Source organism: Bos grunniens, chromosome 1, assembly GCF_055505025.1.
Source record: "Bos grunniens cultivar Pamir isolate PY7600 chromosome 1, Bosgru_T2T1.0, whole genome shotgun sequence".
In the NCBI taxonomy this organism is placed as follows: Eukaryota; Metazoa; Chordata; class Mammalia; order Artiodactyla; family Bovidae; genus Bos; species Bos grunniens.
Window position 1 is genome coordinate 155,332,655 of NC_141165.1, and position 21,372 is coordinate 155,354,026.

General features: G+C 48.6%; 1 protein-coding gene across 4 annotated transcripts in view; it reads left to right on the forward strand.

Moving 5' to 3' along the window:
- Positions 1-1,378: 1,378 nt before the first annotated feature.
- Positions 1,379-21,372, forward strand: part of IFNGR2 (interferon gamma receptor 2) — a 31,402-nt gene continuing 11,408 nt past the window's right edge. For all 4 annotated transcript variants that reach the window (XM_086413572.1, XM_086413579.1, XM_086413595.1 and 1 more), the window contains exons 1-3: positions 1,379-1,614; positions 10,728-10,860; positions 18,187-18,395. In XM_086413572.1, coding sequence (XP_086269698.1) covers positions 1,536-1,614; positions 10,728-10,860; positions 18,187-18,395 — 421 coding nt within the window. In that variant the 5' untranslated portion in view covers positions 1,379-1,535. The remainder of the gene's footprint in view (positions 1,615-10,727; positions 10,861-18,186; positions 18,396-21,372) is intronic.

Consider the following 21,372-nt stretch of genomic DNA (forward strand, 5'->3'; position numbering starts at 1 on the left):
GCTGAGGCACAAACACATGTGTCCTTTTCTTTAACTTGATTTTTTTTTCCTGATTATAAAAGGAAAATATGCCCATTGGGGGAAAAAGAAAAAAGCCTAAGGAAAAAAAAAAAAGAAGAAGAAGAAAGTAAAGAAACCCTGTTATCATTCTGTAATCCCACACCCTATTTCAGGCCAGTGTTTTGGCGTATTTCCCCCAGCCATTCTCAACGCGTCATTTTTGCAAGGATTCTGCTGTTTTCACTTAACATTTAAACCATGTCTTTGTCTTGGAAAAACTCACTCTAAGCATCATTCAAACACTGCTAGATATCTCAGCACCTCTGTTTACAAGAGTGGCCAATTTCAAAAGAGTTCTCCGTTTTGTCCAAAAGCAAAGCTTGACTGACTTACGGAATAGTGCGCTGCCAAGCCACCCACAGGATGTCCAGCACGATCCGAGGGGGCTCGTGATCCCTTTCCTTGGTCCCGCCCGCCCCCATCCGCACCCCCACCCCAGCCTCCCCCCAACCTCCCCTTTATGCCTCCTTCCTTTCCTGCTGAACTTGGTTTATGGCTCATATTGAGAGAACAGAATGGACTCAAATCCTTGCTGGCATCCAACGGATAAAAGCCAACTCAGACTCCCACCCCCGCACCCCCAGCTCCCGGGGTCACTTCCTCATAGACTTCTTCACGGCCTGCCCCCGGGCCAAAGCCACAGACCATTATGAAATGTGGGGCGGGTCCCTCTGCCTCGCCTTGCCGGGCGCCCAGAGCCCCCAAAGCTCCCCTCCTTCAATCAGTCTTTCCAAGGCTCTTTCCAACCCCTATACCCTTCGACCCTACTGTCAAAAAAGGGTTAAAAGCTAAATATGTACTTGAAAGTCTGATAAACAAGCAAAAGCTTCAGCCTAAGGGAGGAACGCTGGAATTGTGCAATCCCAGGAAATCGGGGGGCAGTGGGCGAAGATGGGGGTGGGGTGAGGGTCGAGGGCTCCGCGCGAGGCCCATCCGGGGCTCTGGGTGCCGAGGGGTCTTTCCCGAAGGATCGCGAGCCGCAACCCGTCGTCCCCAGCACAGAAGGCGGCGGGTGGCAGGGTTCCCTCTTCCCCCGGCTCCTCTGAGCCAAGGTCGGGGCCAGCCGGCTCTGCGCTTGCTGGGTGACGCCAGCCCCTCAGGGAGACCCCGGCTCGCGCAGAGCCGCGCGGGGCGCTCGGGCCGCGGAGAGCCCGGGGACCCCTGGGGCCGCGGTTCCCGGGAGCGCCGGCGCGGGTAGGGGGCGCCAGGAAAGTCCCGGCGGCGGGCGGGGTGCAGGGGCGGGGCACGCTCCAGGAGGGCCGGGCCCGGGCGCGGCGGCCGCGCGGGGCGCTCGTCCGCCCCGGGACGCGCTGCCGCCGCTGCAGCCGGCGGGGCTCGGGAAGAGGCGGGCCCCGCGCGCGCCCTGCGGTCGCCATGGCCGCCGAGGCGGCGAAGTGAGCGGCTCGGCGACCCCGCGCCGGGGCCGGGCTGCGCCCCCAGCGCCGCGGAGCGTGCGGCGCCCGGAGCCCTGGGCCATGCGGCCGCCGCCGCCGACACTGCTGCCGCCGCTGCTTCTGATGCTCAGCGGCTTTGGCGCTGCGGCGCCCCCCGCAGGTAAGCGGGGCCGGAGTGACCCCGAGGCCTGCCGGAGGCGGCGTCTCGCGAGTGGGAGTCCGCGGGGAGCCCGCAGTAGGTGGGAATCCACGGGAACCCCCATTGATTGGGGGGGCAGTAAACAGGGGTGTCCCGTGCGGGTGAGGTCCGCGGGGAGCCAGGATCAGTGGAAGGGGTTCAGGGCTGCCCCGATCGGGTGGGCTCCGCGGGGCGTGGGAGCCCGAAGCGGGTGTGGGATGGTCGCGGGGGGTGGTGGGGGGGGTGGATTCCAGGCAGTCTCGGGCCGCGAGCTGGAGCGGCGGGAGGAGCCCCGGGCCGCGCTGCCCCTGCACGAGTCTGGACAGTCTGTAGCTCCTTCTCTTAAGAGAGAAGCCCCCAAAGCTAGCGCGGCTCGACTCTGAATGTCTCCAAATGAGCAGAGGAAAAACCAGATTCAGGGCTCGAGAAGAGGCTGCTTCCGCCGGCCACAGATTCCTCTTCCCGACCGCCTGAATGTAGCGCTGCCTGGCCTCTCCTCCCTGGGGTGGGGCGCAGCCAGAACCAGGTCCAGGCCTGCTTTCCTCGCAGTTCCGTGCCAGGGAGGCCTGCCACCGGCGGGGACCTCTGTCCTGGGGATCGTGACTGTACCTCAATCTTAACTGAGGCCGGGTGTGTCTGATTAGCGGGTGTGAAGTCCAGGTGGTCATTCCCCCGGGGTCGGATAGACTGGCCGGCGGAGGAGGGGGAGTGGGGCGGCGGCGCAAAACCCAGAAATGTTGCCCTGCGGTGGGCAGCGGGTCAGCTGAGCCAGAATTTTAATCCTAGCGCTGTTCCCATCTGGACTGCCCCACCTAAGCTCAGCCTCCTGTTTACCTCTGACACTAACTGACCATACCTATGAGCCAGGGACAAACTACCAAGAGAGAGACACACACAGAGAGAGAGAGAGAGACAGAGAGAAAGGAAAAAGGTGGTTGAGAACATTCTCTCTGTGCATCACTCTGTGTTTGTGTTTTGCTGGCTTATTTCTCATGAAGTGACTGATATCATAGTTTGAGTAACACTTTAAAAGTCTCAAGAATTTAGAAGTTTCCTCCCCCTTGGATTCTCAAGCTGTTGTTTGGGCTTGTTTCTTTTTATCAGCATCCCTTGCAACGCCATTAAACTCCATAGGTCCTGGATAAGGGAAGCATTGCATCAGAGAGAGTGTGTGTATGTGTGAGTGTATGTGTGTGTGAGAGGGGAGTGAGAGAGAGAGAGAGTGTGTGTGTGTGTGTGTGTGTGTGTACTCCCACGCTCCCTGATGTCCGACTCTTACCCACCCTTTGGACTGCATTGTCTCCTGCATTGCAAGCTGATTCCTTACTGCTAAGCCATCTGGGGAGCACTCAGGGAGTGAGTTCAGTTCAGTTCAGTCGCTCAGTCGTCCCTGACTCTTTGCGACCCCATGGACTACTGCACATCAGGCCTCCCGGAGTTTACTCAAACTCGTGTCCACTGAGTTGGTGATGCCGTCCAACCATCTCGTCCTCTGTCATCCCCTTGTGTGCTCCTAGTTAAATGGCTGTTTCCTCCTGGGAGCTGGACAGATGGGTTTGTATCTTAACTCTGCTCCTCAAGCTTCGAGTCTTGAACAACCTACATTTGCTCCTTCCCTGGGCTTCCTTCAGATGAGATTTGTGCTTAGCCACTCAGTCGTGTCTGACACTTTGTGACCCCATGGACTGCCAGGCTCTTCTGTCCATGGAACCCTCCAGGCAAGAACACTGCAGTGGGTAGCCATTCTCTCCTCCAGAGGATCTTCCCAACCCAGGGACTGAGCCCAGGTCTCATGTCTCCTGCATTGCAGGCAGATTCTTTACTACTCAGGTGAGAAGGGAAAGGGAAAGCTCAGGGAAGCCCTCAGATGAGATTCGGGTGTTGGTAATTTTCCAAGGTGGTCCTCTATACATGGGCTGCTCCTGACTAGTCTGTGAATTGTTTGTGATTTGTCTGCTGTGGTCCAGAGGTTGATAGAAGTATTTAGTACTTAAGGCCACAAAATTCTCTTACCGTAACTTGCTGACTTGAACATCCAAAGCTTCTCAGAGCTTAGAGACCACTGAGAAAAATAGTAAATCCCCAACCATAGGAAAAACCATAGCAAATTAATGTATATTAAGGAACTCCTGTTTGTCCGTAACCTCAACAGTGGAAAGTAATACGTAATAGGAATGTTTGGGGGCAAACTCTATAAATGACCATAGTGGCCACCATTTATTGGGCTACTCTTTTAACGTGGACAGGCTGTTAAGCCATTCTTTTGAAGTAGATAATAACCCCATTTTGCTCCCTAGGAAATCAAACCATTCTTTTTAGGAAGAGACAAATGGTCTAGGTAGATAAGCTGATATCCAGTATTTACGGACAAGACCAACTTCCTGGTTATGGGTGAGAATTCAGGGAGTTTTTTGTTTTTTACTTCTCCTCACCTGCAAGGTATTAATTGGAGATGGGATCACTGATGTTCATCATAATGACCCATCCATGGAAGGATCCTGAAGGGTCTTCTTTTTTGTTGTTGCATGTTTTTTATTGGAGGATAATTGCTTCACAATGTTGTGCTGGTTTCTGCCATACGACAGCAACACGAGTCAGTCACCCTTCAGGGGGAGGGGGTTTCAGGAGGGAAGGGGTCTTCGATTGTGAAGATTAAATGATTAATTCTGATGTTAGTAGTACTTTATTATCTGTGTGTGATATGTGTTAATCAAACTAGGCTATTAAGACCCAGGAGAGCCTGTTCTTAAAAACGTATAAAATCTCAAACACCTGGATCCAGGGTGGACCGGAGGTAGCCAGTTGGGGCAGAAAGGTGGAACAGGAGGTGTGATTGTACAGTAATTGTATGGAAGATACATTTGGCATCTCCCTAGGTTCTCTCTTCTTACCATTAACAGTGAACCATTGCCCCAAAGACCATGGAGAAGGAAGCAGAGTGGGGCTTTGTGCACCCTTCTTAGGACTGTGAGCTTTATCTTGTAGGAGCTAGGGTGCCATTAAAGGCCTGGTGTCCACCTCCCTGGACTGTGTTAGTTTCCTGTTGTTGCTGTAACAATGACCACCAACTTGGTGCCTTAATATAGCACAAACTTATTTGTGCCTGGTGTCTTTGCTGTGAGTTTCTTTGCCATAGATACCTTTGCCACAAGCATTTTCAACCTCAGACATTTTCAGTGCATGACTAATTGGCATCAGGCAGTTTTGCCATAATAGATAAAATAACTGGCTGACAACTTGGTTTGACAGTTTGGTTTCAAGTGGTTGAAATGTGAAAGCATTTCGTAGTGAAGTTGCTGATGGCTTTATCAAGTTGATGGATGATGATGACTTGGTGTTCTTATTAGGAAACACACTACCCTGGGAGAGAAAGAGGCCGATGGCCTTAATTAAAGGTGCAGAGTTGAACCAATGCTTCCCATAGAACTAAATATTTATCAACAGACATGTGACAATATGCCAGCACACACGGTCCAAAGCTCAGTTACAAATACGTGTCCCAATGTTTAGAAGCTGACACCTTGCTTAACAAAAGAAGAAATGTCAGTGAAAAAGAAAAACCATGAGACAAATCAATACACACACACAAAAAATATGTATATATTATAAGAAACAAAAGAAAAGACTTTGAAGACCAGTACTTCGTAAAGCCCACAGAATAAAATCAGTTGTTTGCACAGTATTGCTGTGAATCTACACACATTTTAAATGTATTCAAATGTTTTTCATTTTGCAATAGTCTTTTAAATTTTGTTGTTTATTTTTCATGTTTCATTATGGCCAATGTTATGTTTCTCTTTTATTTTTCATCATTTTCCTTTTGATAAAATTTACTTTTATCAAAAGAGATTTGTGAAATTTACTTTTACAACTTACATAAGCTAAATTGCCTTACGGCCCGTTAGTTATTCAGTGAAAGTGTCTGCAGTGGAAATGCTTGCGGTAAAGAAGCTTACGGTGAAGATGTGTGGTAGTCACTCAGTCGTGTCCGATTCTTTGCAGCCCCAAGGACTGTGGCCTGCCAGGCTCCTCTGTCCATGGGATTTTCCAAGCAAGAATACTGGAATGGGTTGTCACTTCCTTGATACCTAGAACTGAATTCAGTGTCTTACAGTTCTGGAAGTCGTGGTCAGATGCAGACCGGGCTGAGGCTAAATCAAGGTGTCCTAGGGGTGTGTTCGTTTCTGAGGATTCTAGAGGGAGAATCATTTCCTTGCGTTTTCCAGCTCCTGGAGAAACAGTGGTGACCTGGGTCCACCCAGGTGCTCCAGGATAAGCTGTCTTTAGATCTTCTGTAGGGCCCTAAGTTTCATCTGCAACTCCGATCCCCATGTACCTAATATGTTCATAAGACACAGACGTCTTGGGGGGAGGGCGCTGTTCTGCCTCACGCGGGGTCAGACCATTGACCCAGCAGTCAGCACAGGCTGAGCCCTCTGTTGGTGGTCACTGGAGGCTTGGTCTGGGTAACAGCTTGCAGCTCACCACCTGCAGCCATCCATCAGGACACCCTGAAACTGTTGTTGTTTAGTCGCTAAGTCACGTCTGACTCTCTGCAACCCCATAGACTTGTAGCCCACTGGCTCCTCTGTTCATGGGATTTTCCAGGCAAGCATACTGGAGTGGGTTGCCATTTCCTTCTCCAGGGGATCTTCCCGACCCAGGGACAGAACCCAGGTCTCCCACATTGCGGGCAGATTCTTTACTGTCTGAGCCACCAGGCACATCTTAAAAATCACACTTAGGCAGCAGTGTGTGGTTTGGTGTCTGGTTTGCCTTTCATTTGTGGTCCTGCATTTGCCCCTCACTCACTCCATCTCTAGGAAAGATGGTATCATTTCACTTTTCATGTGGAAATTGATGCTCAGGTGTGTTGTGGCAGGATTCCATGGTTCTTGGTGGCAGGATCAGGATTCCAGCTAAAGCCTTTTGCCCACAAATTCTCTTCTCTTCCCAAAGCCTTTGTTAACACCATTGACTGCAGGTCATATGGCCCTAAATATATGGACCCTTTAGAGCCATCCAGATAAGTCCAGAGTTAGTCAATCTTTAAGGAAATCAACCCCGATTATTCATTGGAAGGACTGATGCTGAAGCTGAAGCCCCAGTACTTTGGCCACCTGATGTGAAGAACCAACTCATCGGAAAAGACCCTGGGAAAGGATTGAGGGCAGGAGGAGAAGGGGGCGACAGAGGATGAGATGGTTGGATGGCATCACCAACTCAATGGATATGAGTTTGAGCAAAGTCCAGGAGATAGTGAAGGACAGAGGAGCCTGGCGGGGTACAGTCAACGGGGTCACAAAGAGTCAGATACTTAGTGAGCGAACAACGGCAAGCAGAATTGTACCCACTTCCTGCCCCAGCCTCTCCGAGACCAGAGAAAAGGCAGGACTTACACATAAAGCAAGAAAGAGAGCTTGAGCTTAGCCTGGATTTCTCCTGGACAAATGCAGAAACTGGCTGCTTAATCCCTGAAGGAGAGACAGCAGGTTACTGGGCTACAGCTCCGTTGTTCCCCAGGCCCCAGGAGCCTGCTTCTCCAGCTCCAGGGGATGGGACAGCCCCCAAGTCTGGCAACAGCCAGCCTCCCTGGAGCTCCCGCTCTAGCATCTGAGGAAGAGGAACCGGTCACGCTGTGCTCCTGCAGGTCTCAGCAGCACACATGAAATTAACCCGCTCACTCCTCCTAAGAACCCTTTGAAGTCTGCACAGTGATCATTGCTGTTTCGCAGATGAGACGACCGAGGCACAGAGAGGTGAAACAAGGTTCTGCCAAGAGCAGGAGGTTTCGCACCCGAAGGTCCTGCGAAGAGCATGGGCCTTTGAACCCAGGCAGTCAAATTCTGGTCCTCCTCACCACCCCCCGGGTGTAAACACAGGACCCAGGTGGTGGGAAACCCAGGTGGTGGGAAACCCAGGAGAAAGGAAAGGGGGATTGGGAGGCAGGAAAGTGCTTTGATAGGGTGGCGCTTGAGCAGAGTACTGAAGGGAGTGGGGGAGAAGCGTGGCCCAGGGAGAAAGAAGGCTCCAGAGAAAGGCAGGGCGAAGTGCAAGGGCCCTCCCTCCTGCCCCCACCATCCATCCCCTGGGGCGAGGAGGTGGCCAGGGGAGGCCGGGCAGGAACGGGCCTCCCTCCCGAGATGATGCATGCGCGGGGCGGAACTGAGGCTGCTGGTGTGAGTGAGAGGGCAGCCTCTGGTGCTTCAGCGTGAAACCCACAGCCCCGAGACTCGGTTTCTTCTCTGAATGCAGTGAAACAGGGGATGCCAACAAACTCAAATATGAGAGCCAGGCTGCAGGTCCCCTGGCCACACCTCTATTACATGAAAGGTGCAGAAAGCGGAAGGCTCTGATGGAGACTCCTGATATTTACTGAGAAGGCTGTCCTCCGGTCTGCCTGCCTGGCGGGCTGGAAGACATCGGTGGTCCCTAGTGCTCCCCTTCTTAGCGGACTGTCTAGATGGGGGTGGGGAGGGAGGTGGAGAGAGAGGGGATGCCTCCTAAATCCTCCCCAGGGAGGGGGAGGCAGGCAGAATAATGGTCCCTAGAGAGATCCACAGCCCGATCTCCGGAGCCTGTGACCACGTTGCCTTACGTGGCAAAAGGGACTTGGCAGATGTGATTAAATGAGGGTTCCTGAGCTGGGGAGATTTTCCTGGATTATTGGGCTCAGTGGGCCCAGTGCAATCACATGGATCCTTGGAAGCTGGAAGAGGAAGTTGGAACCAAAGAGCTGGCAGCACAAGACAGGCTCAGCCCAGCATTGCTGGAGCAAGAGGCCAGGAGCCAAAGAATGTGAGCAGCTTCTCAGCAAGGAAATAGGCAGGAACTATTTCTCCCCTGGCTTCCAGAAGGAAGGGAGCGTGCCAACACCTTGACCTTGGCCTGTGAGACCTGTTGTCTGACCTGTAGGAACAATAAGAGCATGAATCCGGGTTAAGACACTACATTGGCCTTCCTGGCTGGTCCCGTGCCCAGCCCTAACCAAGCCCTCACCCCCTGAGACCCTGCACAGCATCTCCTGGAAGCAGGACTTCATTTCCTGAGCTCACATTGGGATCCACTGGGCCATAGCAGCCCCAGTGAGCAGGGTGGGCCAGTCTGGAAGAGCAGCCTCCCGCCACGCTGCATCTTTGGGCCGGCTTCCGTCAGGCCTGACATGAGTTGGCTGGAGTGTCAAGGTAGCTGGTTGAATTAAGGTCTGGAAGGAAGGTCAGCCCCAGGCCTTAGCTGTGAAAGTGATGGGCATTCTGTAAGTAAACAGGTGGCCACAGACTCCAGGCCACAACTTCTTTCAGCAGGAGCACGGTGGGCCAGGCTCTCAGCTGGTCTTGGCATCCTTCTTTGAGATGCATTTACTGAAAATGTGTGTTTTGAATTTCCTGCTTGGAACTCTGGAATAGCCTGTTTTTCAGACTTTCCAGCTCTGGGTGTTTCTCATTAATCTTTTGGTCTCAGAGAAAGCCTTATCATCACCATGTGTTTCCTCACGAGAGAAAAGCCTTCCACCCTGGTGGCCTCTAGCCCCGTCCTGTAGGTCACGGGCCATCCCAAGGAGGGGAGATTCTGACGTTGGCAGTGGTTCCCTGCAGAACGTGTTCTTCTGCCATTTGTGGTTCTCAAACGTCTCGACGTGCATGCGAATTAGCTGGGAAGCTTGTTGAAAATGCAGTTCCTGGTCTGGGGTGGGGCATGGGAATCTGTATTTTAGCCTCAGTGATTATGACGTTGGGGGAGTCTTTGAGAAACACATGAAGCCCAGAAGACAAGTCCTCACCCTCCCAGGTGTCTTTGGGATTTGCACATCTGGTTTGGGGTGTGTGTGTACACATTTGTGGAGATTTCCCAAATATTCCTTATATCAAAGTCAGGGTCTCATGCTTGTCCAGTAGCCATCAAGTTAATCTTCTCCAGAACCTTCTCCAGTGTACTATGGTTTATTCCTTATTCCTGAAGAAGAAACCAAGGCCCAAGCTCTTATGTTACCCTCACTTACTACAGGCAGTCTCACCGCTGTGACCTGGGTTCAATTCCTGGTCAGGGAAGCCTTTCTCCTTCCTCTCCCCCTGCCACCTACCAATTCCCCTGTGGGACCATACCAGCCTGTACTTCCCTGTAGCTCAGATGGTAAAGAATCTGCCTGCAGTGCTGGAGACCCAGGTTTGATCCCTGGGTTGGGAAGATCCCCTGGAGAAGGGAATGGCCACCCACTCCAGTATTCTTGTCTAGAGAATCCCATGGACAGAGGAGTCTGGTGGGTTATAGGCCAAGGGGTCACAGAGAGTTGGACATGACTGGGCGACTAACACTACTACTCCTAAAGGTAGACAGGTGTCCTCATTAAGCCTCAGCCAGGACCTGCTCATATGGAACTGGAACCTGCAGGTGGAAAGGCAGCCCCAAGCCCCTTTCCCCACAGACTGTGTCAACTGTGCCATCTTTTGTTGTTCATTCGCTCAGTTATGTCCAACTCTTTGCAACCCCATGGACTGCAGCATACCAGACTTCCCTGTCCTTCACTGTCTCCCAGAGTTTGCTCAAACTCATGTCCATCAAGTCGGTGATGCCATCCAACCATCTCATCCTCTGTCATCCCCTTCTCCTCCTGCCTTCAATCTTTCCCAGCATCAGGGTCTTTTCAAATGAGTCAGCTCTTTGCATCAGGTGGCCAAAGTATTGGAGCTTCAGCTTCAACATCAGTCCTTCCAGTGAATATTCAGGGGTGATTTCCTTTAGGATGGACTGGTTGGATCTCCTTGTAGCCCAAGGGACTCTCAAGAGTCTTCTCCAAAGCCACAGTTCAAAAGCATCAATTATGGGATTAACAAATAGTTAAACCAAGATAAGAAAGTTGAGGGAACCCTTCATGCAATCTCCAGGGAAGAGAGCCAAGGGAACCCCCATATGCCATTTCTAGGGTGAAGGGCTGTCTTTAGTCAAAGGCTAAAGGCGTAGGGGATGTGTGGGGAGAATGGGTAATATCAAAACCCCAGCCGCATGAATTACATATTTTTGTAATCGACTTTTCTCCTCTTGACCCTCCCTGTCTCTCCCTCATCTCCCTCCTTCTCTTATTCTCTGTCCCTTTCAAGACTCCCTGGCCCAGCTGCCTGCTCCTGGAAACCTGAAGGTTCACCTGTACAACGCCCAGCAGGCGCTGAGCTGGGAGCCGGTGTCCCTGGACAGCGACCCGAGGCCGGTGGTCTACCAGGTGCAGTATAAATAGTAAGCAATGTTTCTGTTGGCCTTCTTCCTGGGAGCTGGGAGTGGAATTGTTACAGAACCTGGGGCCAGCTGCCTGTTCTTGCTCCTTGGCAGCACTGTAAGCAAAGTCGTCACAAGCAGATAGTCCTCTCGGACTTTTTATTTTTTGGCCACACCCTGTGCAGCATGTGAGAACTTAGTTCCCTGCTCAGGGATCAAACCTACACCCGCTGGATTGGAAGCCCAGAATCTTAACCACTGGACCACCAGGGACGTCCCTCTCTTGTACTTCTTAAATCTCCAAGGATGGAGATTTCACAACTTCCCCTCCAACCCCTCCACTCATCGGAAGGCTGAAAGGATATTGACCCTCAGGGAGCTCAGCTGTCTCACCACAGGACAGCTTAGTTGTGTGGAAGTTGATTCATCAGTTTAAGGCGGAGATTGTATGAAAGAGCTTCCTGTCTGGAAAGGGCCAGAGGTATCTTTTGGTCTTCATCGTCTTCAGGTTTCAAAATCTGGATTATTTAGCCTTCTGGCCCGAATTTGGCCTAATAAGAAAGCTGTTCAATTAATGAACAATTAATTCCCAGTTTCTAAGCTGGTGATCCATTTTGCATTTTATTCTGGCCCCTCATTCTCTCCCTCACCTCCTGTTCAAGCCTTCCTACAGTTGGCCATCACTTGATTTACAATGTAGACACACAGAGGAAGGAGAAAGGCAAAATCCAAGCCGTCGTTTACCTTGGTAGATGCATTAAGTGAAGACCAAGTTAAAATTATTGTGAGACTTCCCTTGTGGTCCAGCGTTTAGGACTGCATGCTTCTAATACTCGGGGCAGAGATTTGATCCCTGGTCAGGGAACCAAAATCCCACATGCCCTGAGGTGCAGCCGAAACAAACAAACAAAAATTATTGGCTAAGTCATTTTTAGATTACTAAATAAACAAAAGTTTTAACAGTGGGAATGCCTAGTGCTGGTGAGAATGTGGCTGGTGGACACACGCTGAATCAGAATCAGTTGTGAGCACAGCCCTCTTGAAAAGTCAGTTCTCTTCATTTAGAATCGTGGGAATGTCCATACTACTTTTTTTATTCCAGGCAGACAATACAACCTTCTGTATCAAAAAAAAAAGAAACCAAACAAACTTACACTCATGAAGATATACATTCAAGTGTCTATTCATGTCCATTGGCTAGAAGTTGACGAATTGTGTCAAGTTAACTTGTGAATGAGCCCTTAGGGACCACTGAAAAGGGTAATTATGTGTCATATGACAGCAGGTGCAGCTGTATCCAATTTGGAATGAATCTGTGGTCAGAACAGGTAGGGCATGTGGAAAAATTACAAGTGGTTAATTTGTTAGAGGAGGAGGTTTCCAGAGGACTTCTTTTTTATCTTTAACTGTTCAGTGTAACAATATTTGCTTAAAAAAATGATGGCCTTCCCAGGTGTCACTAGTGGTAAACAGTCTGCCTATCAGAACAGATGCAAGACACACCCTGGGTTGGGAAGATCCCCGGGGTAGGAAATGGCACCCAGCTCCAATATTCTTGCCTGGAAAATTCCATGGCCAGAGGAGCCTGGCAGGCTACTGTCCATGGGACCACAAAGGGTCAGACATGACTGAGCACATTGTAAAAATTAATTCTAAACTGAGATTTGAGGCCTATCTCTGGATTGCATTTATCTATGTCTATTTTTTAGAGAGATTTTTAAGGTGGTTTTAGTATTCTAAAATCTTTATTAAATTTGTTGTAATATTGCTTCTGTTTTACGTTTTGGGTTTTTGGCCTCAAGGCATTGGGGATCTTAGCTCCCAGACTGGGGATCAAACCCACCTCCCCTGCACTGGAAGGCAAAGTCCCAACCACTGGACCGCCAGGGAAATCCCTATCTACTTCTTAAGTGATGGTAAATTTCAAACATGATCATCTGTAATAAACAGACCTGTCCGTGAGGACCAGATACATCATTTTGTGTGCAGTACCAAATGAAAACGTGGGGCTCCTGGTTCAAAAACTTTGGGGAGTTCAGGATGGCAACAGCAGAGCTTGAAGTCAGGAACCCTCTTAGGAGTACAGCTCTGTGCCACTGCACCGGCCACCTGCTTAGAGCTGGCCCCGCTCAACCTTCAGTGAACACAGTCTCCTAGAGCGCTGCCCGAAGGTTGCAGTAAGAGGAAGTCACAGCTGATCTACCCACTAGCACTTGTCAGCCTTGATTGGGGAAGTACATTTATGAGTTGACAGAGGGCCTCTGGACACTAGAAGGATTTGTTAAAGCCTTTGACGGTTTCACATCACAGACTAACCTGTTTCACTCTGTTTTCTATTGGGAAAGCATTTTGTAAGATATTTTTTTCAGGTTAGGGGCTGGTTTTGGTAAAGGAAACAGAGTTGAATGTGAATGTTCCTGTTTAGGGTTCTAGTGGTAAAGAACCCGCCCTCCAGTGCAGGAAACATAAGAGATTTGGCTTTGATCCCTGGGTCAGGAAGATTCCCCTAGAGGAGGAAATGGTAACCCACTCCAGTATTCTTTTCTGGAGAATCCCACAGACAGAGGAACCTGGCGGGCTGTAGTCCATGGTGTCACAGAGTCGGACACGACGAGCGACAGCATGCACACGCATTCACGCATCATCCCTGTTTGGAAAAGCTGAGGGCTCATGAAAACTCAAACAGAGGCAAATTTTTATGTTTTCTTTTCAAATTACAGACTTGATTGTGGAAGAGGGCCTTTGATTTTTTTTGCTGGTCTGTTTTTAGATACTTTCACAAGTTTAGGACCTTTTAGTTACATGAAGTAATTTAATTATGAGGCTCATGGAACTTTAAATTTTCCATTCTGTTTCTCTCCAGGAAACATCACTGTAACTTTAAATGAATGTGCCTTCATTTTTTGACAGTCATGCCAGCAAAGCCAAAATTACATAGAACACATTGTGCGAAAATTTTAAGTTTAAATCTGAGGTGGCAGATCCTCTGGCCTAGAGTCTGTTTGGCCCACAATGGTTTTTTGTTGTTGTTGCTGTTGTTGTTTTCCTAACTAGTGTTAACATTTACAAATCTGGAAATTTCACTTTAAAAAAAGAACCGAATTTCTGTTTTTTCTTGAAAATAAAGGCAGGCAGAGAGCCGGGCCCTTTCTAGGTCACACCCCACCTGGCCTCTTGCCACGCCAGGGCCTGCCCACCCCAGTCTTCCCAACCCCTTTTTTCTTAACTTCACTTTTTTCTCTTAACTTCACGTTTTTCTAATTTTAATAGCAAAGCACCTTCTTTATAGAAAATCTGGAAAACCCAGAAAAGTAAAAAGTACAAAATTAAAGCAACCTGGGGTCCAAGACAAATCACTATTCTTGTTTTAGTGTATTTCTCTCTAGATGTTTTTTCTAAATACATGGACTTGTTTGCAAATATGCCAGCATCTGTGTGAGACTGAAACAAGACTAGAGTCACACCTCTGGGTCCTGCTTCCTTTTTTTTTCCCCTTTTAACTTAATGTAGTTAAGCTTGTGAATATTTTTTCCTACAGTTATTTCAGTGTGAACATTTTTATTCTATGTTTTGTTATATGATGTATCACTCATGATTTTTTTTTTTTTACTTTTCCCCACCCACGAGTGGTGTAGTTGACAGTTTGTGACTATTAAAAGTAATGTCCTCAAATCGATGACTGTTTTCATCCATTTCTGGAAGAGGACTTGCTGGGTTCACAGAGGACAGACTTACTTAATCATTTCTGGAAATGATGTAACAGAAGGTGAACAGGGAAATCATTGGTTGCTCAGGTTGTTAATAAATATTTTTAGATGGTGCTTAGTAGGCACCGCTGCCTTTTCATTTGAAAAGACCCTGATGCTGGGAAAGATTGAAGGCAGGAGGAGAAGGGGATGACAGAGGATGAGATGGTTGGATGGCATCAGTGACTCCATGAGTTTGAGTAAGCTCCAGGAGTTGGTGATGGACAGGGAAGCCTGGTGTGCTGCAGTCCATGGGGTCGCAAAGAGTCGGACATGACTGAGCAACTGAACTGAACTGAGTAGAAACCCCAGGCCCTGGTCCAGGCATTTTCCTCTTGTCCACGAGATCAACCTTCAAGACAATCCTAAGAATCAGATGCTCTAGCGCATCCCCATCTTATAGATCAAGAGACTGAGGAACAGAGAAGTGAAGTAACTGGGTTTGAACCTGGGTATTCTGGCTCTAGAGTCCATGTGTTTAATCACGAGGCTGTGCTCCCTCTCATGATTGAGGTTGCTTTCAAAATTAGACAAATTGGGGGACAGAGGCTGTCCATATGAACACATTGCCAGGAGCCAGGACCGCTTGCTGGGTATTGCTCAGACTGGCTGATTCATCATAGGCTGGGGCAAGAGGCTGGGGCTCCAGGCCTGGGCGGTGTCATGCCATGAGGCTGTGTTCATTGCATTATCCATTTAAATGGGGCCCACAGCAATTTATTTTTACCCTTTACAAATAGATGGGGAGCCAAACAGTGTCAGCTGTCATTTAAATTTGGATGGTTTGTGCCGTTTTAAACCCCGTTCTTAAGAAACACTTTAAAAAAGTAGTTCTGAATGTACAGAAATAACATACAGAAATGCAACAGATTTCTGTGTATTAATTTTGTAACCTGCAACTTTACCAAGTTCATTTATGAGCTCTAGTAGTTTTCTGGTAGCATCTTTAGGATTTTCTGTGTGTAATGTCGTGTCATCTGCAGCAGTGACAGTTTAACCTATTCTTTTCCAATCTGGATTCCTTTTATCTCTTTTTCTTCTCTGATTGCTGTAGCTAGGACTTCCATAACTGTGTTTAAAAAGTGCCGAGAGTGGACATCCTTGTCCTGTGCCTGATCTTAGAGGAAATGCTTTCAGCTTTTCACCACTGACTGTGATGTTAGCTGTAGGTTTGTCATAAATGGCCTATGTTGTGTTGCCATGTGTTCCCTCTATGCCCACTTTCTGGAGAGTTTTTTTATCATAAATGGCTGTTAAATTTTGTCAAAAGCTTTTTCTTCATCTGTTGAGATGATGGTATGGTTTTTGTTCTTCAGTTTGTTGATGTGGCATATCACTGATTAATTTGTGAATATTGGAAAAAATCCTTGCATCCTTGGGATAAATCCAAAACGGACAAGTTTGGAGGAGAGGGGAGGAGGTGGAACATGGTAGGTCAGTTCCCCGGCTAATCCCAGAGGGGGCCTTTTGCCCCAGTTCAACAGCTGGAATTGGCAGGGAGAAGGTGAGAGTACCTTCAGGTATCTGTGTAACTTTAAAAAAAAAATCACCCACCTGCTTCTGTAGCACAGCCCCCAGTCTGAGAGGGGGCGCCTGTGGTTTGTGATCCCCTTCCCAATTAGGTCCCAGGACTCCAAGGTACAGTGGTGTGTGAGTCTGGTGGGCATCTTCGGTGGAAGCCTTGGCCACATGTATTGATATCACTTTCATCGGGTTACCTGCCACTTTAGCAGAAGCTGAGTCTCCAGACTGGGTCAGAGAGACCCTTAGAAGCCCACGTGGTGTGGGAGAGCTGGCGGCTGTGACCCCAGCCTCATCTCTCCTGTCTCCCCTGGCCCTGCTTTCCAGGCCAGAGTTGCTGTCCAGGGCACAGCCTGTCTCTCAAGGGGACACTGCCTGCTGCCCCCACTGAGGCTTCTGGAGTCACCCCTCTGCCTTTTCTCAAGTCTGTCACCTTAGGACAGAGCTCAGAGTCGGGGATTAGTAATAGAATCCCGCATGGGCATGTGGTATCGGAACAGGGGGTACATTCTCAGTTACAAGGATGCATGGCCTTACAGGCAGCAAGGTTTCCTTGTGGGCAGGACTCTATTTTTTACAAATGGTTTATTCTTTCCTGGTTGCACTGGGTCTTCGTTGTTGTACAGGCTTTCTCCATTTGCAACGAGCGGTGGGCTGCTCTTCATTGCATCGTGTGGGCTTCTCACTGTGCTTGCTTATCTTGTTGGAGACCACGGACTGTAGGCTTGCAACTTAAGGCGTTGCAGCCCGTGGGCTTGGTAGTTGAGGCTGGCGGGCTCCAGAGTACAGGCTCAGTAGCCTGTGGCACACACAGGCTTAGTTGCTCCGCAGCATGTGAAATCTCCCCAGACCAGGGATCGAACCCTTGTCCCCTGCACTGGCAGGGAGATTCCTATCCACTGTACCACCAGGGAAGTCCATGACTCTTTTTAAATGGGCAACTATGGGGTGAAAACAAAGCTCTACACCAGTGAGAAACTGGGGTGTGGTTGCATGAACACAGTATCGGTTCTAAGACATAGGCTACAGAGGCTGAGTTTGAAGCATTAACATTGGCTGTGGAACAAAATGGGAGAAAATATTTGCAAACCATATATCTAATAAGGGACTTGTATCCAGAATATATCATATAAAAGAACTCTTACAACTCAGCAATTAAAAGGCAAATAGCCAAATCAAAATAGAGACACAGGATTTGAGTAGACGGTTTTCCAAAGAAGATATGCAAATAGCCAGTAAGTACATGAAAAGATACCCAACATCATTAGTCACCAGAGAAAATACAGACACTTGAATGGCTTCAATAAAAAGGTCATAATAACAAGCCTTGGTGAGGATGTGGAGAAAACGGAACCCTCATACATTGTGGCCGGGAACATAAGATGATGCAGCTGCTTTGGAAAACAGTTAAAAAGAGAGTAACTATATGACCTGGTAAGTTCATTTCTGGGTATACACCCCAGAGAACTGGAAACATAATTTCACACAAAAATTTGTATGTGAATATTCTTAGCATTATTCACAGTAGCCAAAAAGTGAATAAGCCAAAAGACAAATAGCCAAAAGACAGCCCACCTGTCCGTCAGAACATGAATGGATAAACATGCAACCGGACGTTAATTTGGCCATAAGAGGGGATAAAGTACTGATACGTGCTACAACATGTATCACACTTGAAAACATACTAAGTAAAACAGGCTAAGTGAAAGGCACTAATCACAAAAGACGACATCAGTTATGATCCCATTTCTATGAAGTGCCAGAACAAGCAAATCCTTAGAGATAGGAAATAGATCGGTGGTAGCCTAGGGCTTAGGGATTGGGGAGGTCGAGAGTGATGCTCTAAGCATGGGGGTTGTTTGGGGGATGATGAAAATATTCTAAAACGGGTATGGGGAGGGTTGCACCACCCTGCGCATATACTGAAAGCCATTGAACTGTCCCCTTAAGTGAGAGCAGTGTGTGATATGTGAGGAATATCTCAATGAAAAAATTTTTTTAAAAACTCAACCCTGGGGGAACTGTGATATGTGATCAAAGAGAGATTTCTGCTAAGTGAAATCCTTTTTTCTGTTTGCAGCAGCACCAGTAGTAACTGGTATGATGTCAACAAAGAAGATAGCAAGGTGGATTGTACGAACCTCACCAGGACAGAGTGTGACTTTACCGCAAACAGCCTCTCGGAGGGGTTCCCACGGCGTTTCAACATCTCTTTACGTGTTCGAGCTAAGCTCGGGGGCCTCGTTTCTGCCTGGGCAACAGCACCTTGGTTCGAACACTATCGGAATGGTAAGGGGACTTGGGTACAAATTCCTTTAACGTTTGCACTTTGCTCTTTGCTAAGCGGTACTGACTCCATGCGCCTAAGTCCTGCCTCTCAGCCTAAATAACCAGCACCCAGATGGGTGTGATGGTCAAACCAGAGTACTGTCCACAGAGGCTGGGGCTAGGGGAGGGTGATTTGCTACACTAGGGAGTTGCCAAACCACAGCCTGCAGGTCAAATCCGGCCATCGACCTGTTTTTGTACATAAAGTTTTATCAGAACTGTGATGTGTGTGTACACGCATCACATAATAGATATTATCATACATAATAGAATATTACTCAGCCATTAAAAAAGAATGGAATAATGCCATTTGCAACAGTGTGGGTGGACCTGGAGATTGTCACACTAAATGAAGTAAGCCAGACAGTGAAAGATAGATATTATATGATATTACTTACATGGGGAATTTAAATCTATAATACAAATGAACTTATAAAACAAACAGATTCACAGATATCGAAAACAAATTTAAGGTTACCAAAGTAGAGAAAGGGGAGAGAGAAATTAGGAGTGTGGGATTAACAGATACATACTACTATATATAAAATAGATAAGTAGCAAGGACCTACTCTGTAGCATAGGGGACTTAAAATAACCTATAATGGAAAAGAATTTGAAAAAGAATGTATATACGAAAAAAAAAAAAAGAATGTATATAGGGGTTTCCCAGGTGGCGCTAGTGGTAAAGAACCCACCTGATACTGCAGGAGACATAAGAGACACAGGTTCGATCCCTGAGTTGGGAAGATCCCCTAGAGGAGGGCACGGCAACCCACTCCAGTATTCTGGCCTGGAGAACCCCACAGACAGAGGAGCCTGGCGGGCTACGGTCCATGGGGTCACACAGAGTCAGACACGAATGAAATAACTTAGCACCATGCACGCGAAGGTATATATACACACACACACACACACACACACACACCTGAATCTAACACAGTATTGTAAATCAACTATTCTTCAATTTAAAAAGTTTTATCAGAACACAGTTTCCCCATCTATTGATGGACTGCCCAGTGCTGCTCCCATGCTGCAACAGGCCAGCTGAGCAGTTATGTTGGGGGCTGTCTGACCTGTCAGAGCCTAAATTCACCCTGGCACTTGACTGAGAAAGTTGGCCAACCTCTCTGCTGAGTGTGATACTATTAATAGTGTATTGGCTTCACTGGTCACCATCATCTGGCACAACTTCTTTTATGTTCAGGAAAGCTCTTAATTCAGCCTTGACTGGTACCTGTCGCATAGCAGAAAATATCTGTGGAATGACTGCATGAACAGATGTCCTCCCGGATATTGGAAGGGAGCATCAGAGTCATCAAACACTAGTTCATAGACTTGTTCCTTTTGCTGTTGTTCAGTCACTGAGTCGTGTCCGACTCCTTGCAACCCCATAAACCACAACACACCAGGCTTCCCTGTCCTTCCCCATCTCCTGGAGTTGGCTCAAACTCATCTCTTTTGAGTCGGTGATGCCATCCAACCATCTTAGCCTCTGTTGTCCCCTTCTCCTCCTGCCCTCAATCTTTCTAGCATCAGGGTCTTTTCTAATGAGTTGGCTCTTGGCATCAGGTTTAACGATTCATTTTTTACATGGTCAGCTATGCCTGATGATTCTCCCATGTCTACACAGATGCAAAGTATGGAACTTCTTAGGATCTTTATTCAAGCTCAACAGAAGTATAAGACAGTTGAGGAAATGTGATTGCTGTCTAGATATTTGATGACTTGCTAAGCAATTGTTGTTCACATACTGTAGATGTTATAATGGTATTTTGTTTATTTTTTAAAGGGAGGGGTCTGGTCTTTTCAAGATACATATCTTATAGATGCAGCGATGTAATGCCTGAGATTTGTTCCAAACCATCCGGAGAGTGGGAGGGTCAAGGTGGTCCTTACAAGGTGAAGGAGAAACAAAACTTCCTGGACCAAGACAGTTGATGTACAATGGGGTGACTAGTACATGCTCTTTGGCTACAGTCTTCTCTACTTGCTATGTGTTTGAAATTTCCTGTAATAAGAAGCTAAGGGGGGAAAAAAATCAGTATTTGCTAGCAGTTTGAGGATGGGACGAGAAGGCAGGGTGGTCCCTGCCAGCTGGTCATCTACTGGGGACCAGGCCTCTGTCCTTGAATGGAGCACCGCCAGACATCTGAGCTGTACCTCAGTGGGATTAGTAGGGAACAGAGTAGGCAGCGACAGAAGCAGGGCCCGTCGTGATGTCACCAGGCCCCTGGCAGCCAGCTGCCGCTGTCTGTCTTCCCGGCTGGAAACGGCTGGCTGTGTCATTGGTTAAGTTGCTGGCAGAGTGTCTCTTCGAGCCAGTGGTGTTTGCAGAGCCCATTGCTGCTTTCGGCACTTGTGGTCGAGTCAGGATGGGTAAACAGCGTGACGATGCCTTACCGAGGGCTCGAGGGGAGAGGGGTTGGGACAGTGGCTGAAGGGGGCAGGCTTTAGCATCACGTAAACCTGGGTTCAAACCTCAACGCTGCCCCTGACCGGCTGTTACTCTGGGCAGGTCATATCCCTCTGGGCTTCAGTTGCCCCCTCTGAGAAATGGGGATGGCCTTGCATGGTTGTTACATGCAGATCTGTGCGGACACACATGTAAAATCCGTGTTGCCAGGTTTCAAGTGATCGCTCAGGCCGTGGGCGCCGCTGTCGGTAGTCACCGCACAGACCTATCAGGTCCTCCTTCTGGGCCTGGAGAGAAGGCAGGCTGTCCGCCCTGGAGAGACAGGCTCATCACATTGGGATCAGACTCCTGGGCACTGACCTTTCAGTGGTGAAGGGATGTGGTCATCCAGGCACATACACCCACTCCCTTGGGTGAGTCACAAAAAAGTGTGGAGAATCTGCTCAGCGGGGAGGGGGCCCTGGCTCTGCACATGGGCGGGCTGACCGGCGCTCTGGCGACTTCACCGTCTGAAGGGCACCTTGA